The sequence below is a fragment of the Epinephelus lanceolatus genome, chromosome 6 (assembly GCF_041903045.1).
Source record: "Epinephelus lanceolatus isolate andai-2023 chromosome 6, ASM4190304v1, whole genome shotgun sequence".
In the NCBI taxonomy this organism is placed as follows: domain Eukaryota; kingdom Metazoa; phylum Chordata; class Actinopteri; order Perciformes; family Serranidae; genus Epinephelus; species Epinephelus lanceolatus.
Window position 1 is genome coordinate 13,152,167 of NC_135739.1, and position 10,867 is coordinate 13,163,033.

General features: G+C 41.0%; 1 protein-coding gene across 1 annotated transcript; it reads right to left on the minus strand.

Annotated features, from left to right (window-relative positions):
* Positions 1 to 2,582: 2,582 nt before the first annotated feature.
* On the minus strand, positions 2,583 to 10,492 carry atp5f1d (ATP synthase F1 subunit delta). Its single transcript, XM_033620955.2, has 5 exons — positions 10,262 to 10,492; positions 8,999 to 9,152; positions 8,177 to 8,265; positions 2,875 to 3,004; positions 2,583 to 2,716 (listed from the first exon to the last, which is right to left on the minus strand). The coding sequence occupies exons 1-4, from the start codon at positions 10,376 to 10,378 to the stop codon at positions 2,882 to 2,884; spliced, it is 483 nt and encodes a 160-aa protein (XP_033476846.1). The 5' UTR covers positions 10,379 to 10,492; the 3' UTR covers positions 2,583 to 2,716; positions 2,875 to 2,881.
* Positions 10,493 to 10,867: the final 375 nt, after the last annotated feature.

Here is a 10,867-nt window from a genome sequence, read left to right on the forward strand (position 1 = left end):
CATGTTTGGCATGGCTGCATGCTAACATTGGCTAATTAGCACTAAACACAAAGTACAGCTGAAGCTAATGGGATCGTCATCACTTCAAAAACCGAATATTAACAGACATCAATGGCTCTTTGCAGCATTGCTTTGTATCACCAACAATCTAAAACCCACTGATAATAATTCTACAGTGATGTGAAACTGTGAAAAGCAGCAAATTCTCACACTTGCTTCATCAACGGTCTGAATAGTGAATCAAATCATTGATGATTCATTTTGTGTTGATCGATGAACTGTTTCCACTGCTACGGTTTCTAAGCTTAAAATTGTTCAGCTGCCGGGTGACACCAGAGACATTTATGGTCGTGGCTTCTTTCAAAGACAAGAGAATACACTGCTCTACTATCATTTCAGAACTGACATCATCCTAAATGATGATGATTCACACGGGTTGATCTCCTTTATTCCTGCCATGGTCGACTCAGTAAATATAGCCCAATGAAGCTCTCACCAAGCCGGGAGCCGCTTTGTGTTAAGAGTACCACTCAAAGATGACACCATGGATTGTCATAGTGTGCATCATGTTATTCACTCCCGGGTGCAGACGGTGCAATCTTTTAATTACAGTACATGGCCATCCATGGGAGATAGACAGTGACTTATTATCGCAGGCCTCATCAGCCCTTAAACACCAACGAGTGGCTCTTGAGTAAGAACTCTCACTGGATACTTATCGTCCTTTATCAACGTACAGCACTTCATCGCTTCTATATCAATGTGCAGCACTTCAGCACTCGGGTCAGACAGTTCATTTAGGAGACATTTTCTTCATTAGGAAGTGTGGCTGAGGCAGCTTGACAGTTTTTGGTGGAAACTGCTGAGAGAGAAAATGCATAACACTAAAAAGATGAATTCCGTGATTCAACTCTGACTCATACTTGTCACTAAAAATGCTTGCTATGACAGCAAGTCCATTAAAAACTAAATCTGGACAGACCTAACAGACTGGTTCCTCAATCACAGGATCTTCTTTTTTAGAAAAGTTAAAATGTCCTGCAGTCTCTGTTTAAGCTACACGACTGCAGCCTGAGGGAACAGAGCGCACGCGTGGAAAGCACATGGTCATTTTTTTGCTTTGCCTTTCGATGAGAGTGGCGTTACCAGAGCGGAGCCGAAAAAGAGAATGGTATATAGCTTGGTTTCAAGATCCCCTATCATTAATCTGGATTAAAGAAGTGGTGGTTTTGACAGGACCGTTTCATCTCGTCTGTCTGTAGTGTTACTCACATGTCTTTCCAGGCCCCTCGAGGGCTGACTGATGAGTGAGCATGAGTGTGTGTTGTTTATGACTGTGAGTGTGTGTGTGTGTGTGTGTGTGTGTGTGTGTGCAGCTGGGGCGAAGAGGGTTTGATGAAAGAGACAGACAGATTGGAAAGGAGAACAGAGAGCAGGATGTGTGAGAGGTGTTGAGAAGTCGTTTTTGTTTTTTTTTTTCATTTTTATTAATGGATGCTGACCTAAGTCAGAGTCTGCAAGTCTGCACAGCACGTGCTTAATCAGTGGAAAGATATTTCAACACAGTTAGGAAACATGCCGTTATTTGTCTTCACTGATTACAGAGGTACATTTGCGTCCTGTATTGGAAAAATCTGTTTTGAAGTGAGAAGTTAAACCTTTATGCAGATAGTACTGCTTTAAAAAAACATAAGCAGCAGTCATGAGCGCATTGCTGTGTAAACACTGATACTTCCCGTCTACTCAAACTTGTTAAAGGCCCTCAAGAGTTTTGACATTCAAAATAAACCGGTTGCGGTTTCAGCTCTGAAAGCCTCGAGTCGGCACGTGAATGAGGTCAGCGCCTCCTGGAGCGAGTCTGAGCTGAAACCTGTGGTTATGAAACAAGAGAAAGGCCCAGTTTTCCACAGGATGGGCAGCGAAGGACTTTTCCTGGCTTTGTCACAGAAGCTTGAGGTCATCACTCATAACAAACAAGCACTGCCAGCACATTTAAATCAATGCGGCGACCCCGGGTTCCAAATATGTGCAACACCATGTGTGGGTTTGCAACCATGAAAGTGACTAAGATCTAACCAGATACAGGAGCGGACACACGACAGTGCGATTAAAAAAAGAGGATCCTTGTTTTAAGGAGTTGGCTTGAAGGAAATCACACCCAGCAGTGGTTATATGACAAAGCCAATGACAGTTCCTTCCCTGAAACTGCGGTCTGATGAGAAGTGGAATAGAAATCTGATTATCCAAGAAGCTCTGCTGCTGAAATACAGCTGATATCTGCTGCCCCCAAGTGGCAGAAACACTCACTACACAGCAAACAAACTGGCACCGAAGCTCCTTTTAATTTGGGTTGACTTTTCCACACGACATGGCAAGTCTGCTTAATGAGCAAAGCATTTCCTGAAGATAGTCTATGTGACTGCTGTAAGTCACGCTGATTAGCTTTACTTTTGTGCAACGCAGCTGAATTATACAACTCTCCGGGAGTCAATTAGACTCAGTTGTCTCCGTGCATCAAAAATAATACATATGATCATCATTAAAAAGCAGGAGAAGAAAGCACCATGAACTCCACCGCCAGGTTATTTTCAAATAAATTTATTTTGTAATTTTATCCACTGTACAAAGCAAGCATGGAATCTTCTGGACACTGACGTGACGGAGCTGGAAACACAGATGGACCATTCATTTCCATCGAAGAAACAGAAAAGATTACCTAGAGGGGGGGAAAGAAACACAGTGACTCAGTTACGATGCAAACGACCTCTCATTTCTTGTCAATTTTTCCATTTTCACGTCTATTAACAGTGAACACATGCATCATCGTTATCTGTCTGATAATCAGATCATGATGCAGCAGCTCAGATGTCGTACCGCAGGTCTACTCCAGAGCCTTGATGATGGCCTCAGTGGCGTCTATGCTGATCTGAGCTTCCGCCCTCAATGCTTCGTCAGATGCTCTGGCCAATGCAGACTGCGCCTTCTCCAGGTTGGCCTTGGCAGCCTAAAAATAGACAGGAAAACAGTATGAGTAACAAGAAACAGAACAGGAAAGCAAATGATAAAGCCCACTATTTAGTTTTGTTGCCATGTTAAACACATCCGCATCATCTGTTACTTGTCCTTGTATAAGAAGCCTCAAGCAGGCTGTTATTCAGAAAAGCCTGCAAAGCTCTACTCATCCTAAAAAGCCTTCTTGGGGCTAACTGTGATGTAAAAGTCAGAAAAGCGAGGCTGAGCAACAGCAAGTCAAAAGTGGGGAGTAAGACGAGCAGAGAAAATCCCCACTGCCTCTTTGCTGTGAAAGCTCCATTTGTCACAGTAGTGATTAGAAACGAGAAATGCCAAACATAGCTGGAAGTTAAAGGTCTCCCAGTAGGGATTTGACACATCTGCTATAACTCAACAGTGACTGACCTTTCCCTCCTTATTAACAGCGTGGGCCCATGTGCATTTTCACTGCAGAGTAGAAGACAACGAGGAAAAAATAACTCATTTACTGCTATGAAGTCAACTTGACAGTGACACTGGCACTGCCCAAGGTCAAAGGCAGACACCTCTGCGGCGAGCGCGGTATAACGCAGCCTAGCATTAACAAGACTGACATTTAAACGAGGACTCAACATTGAAGTCCAACTGCAATGCTGATCAGACGGATAATCATCAGCTGGGAGGTGCTCATCAGCACCGAGGATCAAAATGAGAGAGGAAAAAAATAAAATACAGTGTCGTTTCAAAGCCTCAGCTGTCAAAGACCACGTCCCTGCTGCGAGAATAACCAGGGTGAACAACAAACTGGATACTGACTCCCATCCCATAATCCCATTAAACATGAAGGATCCATAAAGAATTGACTAACTTACATTAGAGGGACATTGTGAAGATATAATTTGTTAACACTTAGTGGTTCCTGCTAGATGTTAAGAGGAGGATAGCTTCAACAATTTCACATGGTACAAATGTGACAAAGCACAATCTGACCATGTGTTTAAATAACTATGTTCACATACACACTAATATTTGGATAATCCAAATAATTTACAAAAATGTTTCTTATTAAAGCCCCCATCACACAAAAAGCGTTTTGCAGGTTGCAAAACCCCATCACCTCCTTATCCTCACCTTCCGTTGTAATCAATCTACCATCCCCCCATGAGACCCTAAAAAAGAGGGTGGATCACGGGGAGTACCACGAGTTGGTCCAGGAGCTTCGCCTCCATGATGGCTGTTTCCAGGCATATTTTAGGATGACTCGGGGCAGTCTGACAACCTGCTGTCTATCGTTGGGCCGTATAGATCTGGGTATCCAGCAACCACTACCACCAGTTTCTCCTCCATTGTTTACCAACTGTATACTTGTTGTCATGACCACCACAGAAGGCCCGCCTCTAAAATAACCCGATTGGACAATGATGAAAAAAGGTGACGAAAAAAAGAGATGATGTGGGGCGATTTTCCACTCTGAGTTCAACTTTTTTCAACTCGAGGAGTTCAGAGCGCTTTGGCAAAAAAACGCCAGGAGCCTAGCGTGCAGAAACGCAAGACGTGTCGCAATGCAAAAACAGCAAGAAAAAAAAGCTTCATTCTCACTAAAAACAATTCCAAAAAGGTGCCTCTGGCTGCGAAAACGCTTTCTGTGTGATCACTTGTGGGATATGCTGATATTATTCTGGATTTTAGGAGCATTCTTTGGAATATGCGTCTCGACTGGGGTTTTTACCGCAGTTTGCGACACATGATTTCCTGCCTGTTTACGTTTAGCTCTGTGTGTTGTGATGGATGCATTGTACATGAACCAACTCGCCAACAGTCAGCAAGGCTGTGGTAAAGATTAATGCCCAAAAGACAACACTTCTGGTTTGAAGGAGAAACACATACCTACTTTTAAACATTATGAAAGACTTGATTACCAACAGGTTTTTGGATATGTGCAAATATTTCAAGGCTGAACCTTTTCAAGCAGGTGGTTGATGGAAAAAAGCAAAATGGCACAAGCGCCTCCAAACATTCCACTCTCCCCATATTTCGGCGTGATAAAACGACATTATGGGGCACGCTAACTGGAGAATACACAGCTGCATGTAAACAGAAATATCAAAGGAATATTAATTTTCATCAGCCATATAGACAGCTGAGGAGCATTTTTTTTCTCATAGGCTATGTGTTAAGATAGTGTGTATATATTTATATCTATTTTTCTGGGTATCTTTGTTTTTTTATTAACTTATTTTTTCATTAATGCCTATTTGTTTCACCTGTCATACCATTACTTGGATCATGTGAGGGCCTCTGACTGGTTCCTGCCACTATATATGTGGGATCATACCTGTGTTGTATGTTTTAAAAGCCCTGACGAAGACCTGCAGTGGTCAAAACATGTTGGCTTTTTAATGACTCAGCCACTACAATAAAAGGCTTTTTAATATTTCCTTCCTTGTTTTTCTACATTTTTTTTTTCAGAGTGCCTGGATTGCCTTCCTGTCTTTTTGTTTCCTGCTCTCCACGAGCACCCGACACAAGATTTCGATCTACACGTGAATGTACAGGGCAACCAGTCATCTTTCTTTTTGTAAGTGATTCAGAATATTGTCTTCTTCAAAATAAGATTAAAAAAACTTAATATTTTGCACATGTGAACAGAGCTCCTCCTGTCTGTACAATCTTTGTGTGTACTGTGAAGGGAAGATACTATCATTTTGAACTAATAAAGAATTACATCCACCCTGCAGATGTAAACTCAACACACGCACGCACAAACACACACACCACAACTACCACCATAATAATATCAAAGAAGAAATTCATCTTTTTGCTTGCCCACTTCCGCAGTGAAATCAAAGTTCAGAGCCAACAGCAGAACAACAGAGCTGCTCAGGATTACAAACACTCAAGAGCACCACAGGTACAAAGATAATTGCTGCTTGGTCTCTGCTGGTTTTGTGAAGCGAAGGTTAAAGAGAATAAGAGCAATTCAAAGTCTATTTTTAAATAGAGCAAATGTGCTGGAAAACACAACCAGCCTCTACACATAATGATTCAAATTTCTGTAATTTAAATGCAATAGAGCACAGGAAATAAAAAGTTCAATTGGTTTCCCAAAAAAGGGATTAAAAATGATGTGCTTGAAGAGTGAATACACTTAATTGTATAAATAACTACTGAAGATATCGTTCTCGGTTTTTAAAATGACCTCCTTATGATATTCTGAATCCCAGTCCTCAGGTTCAAAGGCGGTGCTCCTGCTCATTAAAGCCCACAAGTATTGATCTCTAGCATTTACAGCTACCTCATTAAAAATTTGTAGCATTAGATCATCATAACCCATTACGCAGTTTATTATAAAGTGGATCAATACTGATATTAGTCAAAATCATTTAAGTAAATACAGGGTCGCTGAAAGCAAATAGAGGATCACCTGTACAGTATAATACGATACAATCAATGAGCCCTGCATTAAATACCACTTCTGTCAGAGGTGTGTTCAGCGTTTGTGAGGAAGTGGTTATTCTTTTTATTGGACTAATCTTATCACTGTTCATGTTATTGTGTTGTCCTATCCTACTTTTCTGTAGTGATTTTTCATTGTGATGTTCCTGTACATAATGCAGCATGTAAAGGTGGAGTCTGTGATTCTCTATCTGATACTCTTTTTGTCAAATTCAGTGTATATCTCCTCATAGTCCGCTAGTTGTCCATTCTGTGTGTACACCAAAACAGCCCTCTGTAAATGAGACACCAGGGTTTCTACAGCTTAAGACATGTTCGATTTCAGACTTCTTTTAACTCCACTAAGAACTAAATTCAAGACCAATTTCAAAATAACTTTGAACTACAACTACTTAGGGTCTGGAACAATTTTGCCCAAATATTTATTATAACATAAAACATGGCTATTTTTGTCTTGTGGCAGAGACGAGGGTAAAACAGAACGGGGAAATACCTGGTGTTTGTCTCCAAGTTTTCTTGGCAATTTTGTGATTCTCACTCCTCATGTAAGATTCCATTGCCATCTTGCAGAGTTTGAAAAAGTTTTTGCAAAAAATACACCAAGTCTGGTACACATCGCCTCACACTTTCACTTCCCCATGTCGTTCAGGGTGCAGTTACAGCTAGCTAGCGAAGAGCGGATCCTCTCCTCTGAGCATCACAGCCAGAAACTAAATATAAGTGGGTGGTTCCCGATCCTGATCTGCATGTTGATATCTTTTTTCAGAAACAGATATTGACAATTATTGAGATTTTACAAGTTATAAAATCCTACATCTCTGTCCAAGCAGGGTTTTTGAAAGGACTTTTGAAAGATTGATTTCTGAAATTTTAATAGTAAAGCACTGGTGTAGATTAATAAATTCATTACATGTTCAGACTTTGAGAATTCACAGGAACCCAGGAAACTAACAAAGTGGCTCTGACCGAGCTACAAAACACTATGCCAGCTACTCTCCCTCTTCCACATTTTCTCCATCAGAGCGACACCATGACAGTCATGACACAACATCAGAAACATTACCGGAGCTTCTGAAGGAGCACTGATGCCTGGGGTGCATTTGTTTGGGTGTTAACTTCAAATATCAGCTATCTTTCTAAAGAATCGCAGACTCCACCTTTATGTACATTTAGCCGCTTTATTTTGATGACTACCTCGCCTACACAGAACTGTTGTAAGGGATAATCCCAGTCTTGCCAACTTGTGTTTAAACAATGCAAAATACCATATAATTTTGTGGATGTTAGACTGCATGTGAACATGTGCTGTTCCCCAAATCTATGATGCAGAGTTTTTATCCTGACACTCTGTCAAACCTTTCAGATAATTTATTTTTTTTAACATAAAGACATTTCTCAGCTCTGTAAGTACTCAATTCTCAAAATCTTGAATATAAATTGAGAAAGTATTTGTAGACAAAATAAAATACACGTTAATGTAGTGATTAAAATACCTGCCAAATTTATCATTCATCACTTTTATTGCTATTACTGAAGAATCCTGTGAATCCGGTTCCTCCGAAAAGCAGCTCTGCTCATTGATTTGCAACATTGCCAGCAAAGACTTAATACTTCCAAAGATATTATCATAAAATACACTTGACAATGTCTTATTATCTCACGGTATGTATGTCCAGGCTGCCCAACATTGGTGTATGTGTGAGTGGAGTGGATTTGACATTTTACTCACAGCAACGTCCAGCTGGTCCAAAGGAACAGCCTCCTCAGCTAGCAGCTGCACTGAAGAATCAGCGTTGACTGTTACTGACCCACTGCTCACTGCGCACGCGCGCGCACACACACACACACACACACACACACAAAGACAAACAGTGTAACTGTACACGTGCCAACACAGTCATCTTCACTGTTCTTTATAACCGATGATGCAATGTGCATTATCTCATCTCAGGCGAGCTTCTGTTCCACAGTGCTGCTAAAACATGATACGTGTGTATATATGAGCTTTATTAGCATCTACTATTTAACTTTTTAGAAGAGAAAAGGTGGAATTCATTGTTATATAATAAAGATAATTTTCATGATTTTGTTAGCATTACAAAGCTACAGCTTCCATAAGTCTGCCACACAGACACACTGTCAAACCCAGATGGACAGGAGAGCGATTAACTTGCAAGATCATTTGTGAATAACTTAGCTGAGCATACAGAAAGAATAATGCGTGTATCATGTTTCAGCACTTCAGGAGGAGGAGGCAGCCTGAGAGTGGGAGAGAAATGTGGTGTTCTCTAGACTGACAGCACTCATATCTTTAATGACTAGTCAAAACAGATATTAACATTTGGCACACTGAAAACAGAAAAGACATCAAATTGAGATGGTGTACACACGTAAACGACTATAACAGTGTATTAGATGGGGATCCGACATTTAGGTTTTAATAATGTGCAACAAATCATTATTGGGTATTGATTGCGTAATCAAAGCACACATTTAGGAATTCAGCGCTTCATATGGACAGCAGGAAAATAAGGATGAAGCAAAGTCTTACCAAAGTATTTGACAGAGGAACCATCATCGCTGAAGACTGTGACAACACCGGGCCTGAGCACCTGCAGAGTGGGTACGTGGGCAGGAAGAATACCGAACGCACCAGTAAGTGTGGGCACATCAACCTGTTTCACACTGGCCTCTTTGAAAAACACCTGGGGAGTGGAGACAAGGGATGGAGAGATGCGTTCACTGACTTGTGGAGTGCTCTGCATCAGTTCAACATTACAAACAATGACTGCTCAAAAATGCTGCTGCCAAACAGTACCATATAATATTTAACAGAATGCTATCAATAGGCACTATAATGTGAGAATATCACTAAGGTTTGGAGATGAATGTTTTTGTCAACCTGCCACTTAGGGGTGGGGGGAAAAAAATCAATACAGCATAGTATGGCGATATTTTTGTGTGGCATTATCATATCGTTATACAATGCCATGTACTGTTTTATTTATTATATATGTTATTGAAATGACAAGTACAAATTTGACTTTAGGGAGCCTACTAGAATAATATAATGGCCTCTCAATAGATTACCCTTTTTATTTTACTTGTGAGTGAAGCAAATCTAGCAGTACATTTAGTACATTTTACAAGCATTTGGCTGGTACCATGTGCCATTTTAAAACCCTGCAACCACTGTCTGTCATCTCTCTGTTCATTCAATATGATGCATTACTACTGTTGATATGTCTTTCTCTTTAATTATTAGTTCAAATACACAATTTTGCAGCAGAATGTGGGTTAGACTTGCAGCACTGTGTGAACCTGGACTCTCAAACCTGCTGAAACAGTGAAGTACATAAAGTAAAGTGACACATAGCTCAAGGTTACATAGCTCTGCAGTCAACACTTTTGTTGAGTGACGGCTTTACAATGGATATAACCTTACACTACTGACACACATTTCAAAACACATGTGCAAATGTTACATATAAAGCCAATGAACTGGAAAACAGTAGTACCGGTTCGCTGTAGTGTTTCATTTTAGCCACAGTGCAGGTCAAAGACAGTGAATGACAGCTAGTTTAGCTACCGTTAGCTAGCTAAGCTAAATCCTTAACTGACAGTGCAGTACACCTGAACTGCACGCGTGCATTAAATCTACTATAACAATACTATGTGTGGCAATGACAGCGAAACCATGCATTAATACACAGCTGCAGCTTTTCTTCCCTACAAACTGACAGTGCATTACAACAAGTTAGCTGTGTAGCTAGCTGGGCCCGAGAAGCCTCGCCAGTAACGTAAGCTAGCTAACCTGTGTCGGGGAGGCGAACGTGAAGGACATCTGCGGGGCACCAGAGGCGGCCTCGGCGTAGGAGCGAGCTTGCCTCAGCATGGGGAGACCACGGCGGAGAAACCTTGCTGCCATCATGTCTGAAAAATCTGATTTTATTCAAGTTCAAGTGAATGACAGAGATCCTCGAGCCCTTGCGTGAAGGCAATCGGTGTGCGCTTGCTGGTACAAGGACGTTGGTAACCTACCCATAAGGCTTTACGGGGGCGCAAGGGATGCTGGGTAGCGTAGTCTTTTGATGAACAAGCTTACAGACAGCTTTGAGGTTGAATTTGTGGGTGAGTTGTGAATTTAAGCGGTCGGTTATCATCCTATTAGCCTCATAACGAACTCAAGTAAGTATTTTATCATATATTTGAAGAAACGTAGCTTCAGACACGAACAAAAGGTGTCTGTTTCAGCTACTAAATCAGAAATACCGTTGTGTTTTATTCTCGCGAGGTTTACAACCGAAGAACGTTAAAGAAGCAACATTTTGCTAACAATATCGCGTTTTACAAACCGTTTATCGCCTTAATTTACTGTTTTAAACTTTGGTTTTGAGGTTATGAGGCTACTGAGTACACA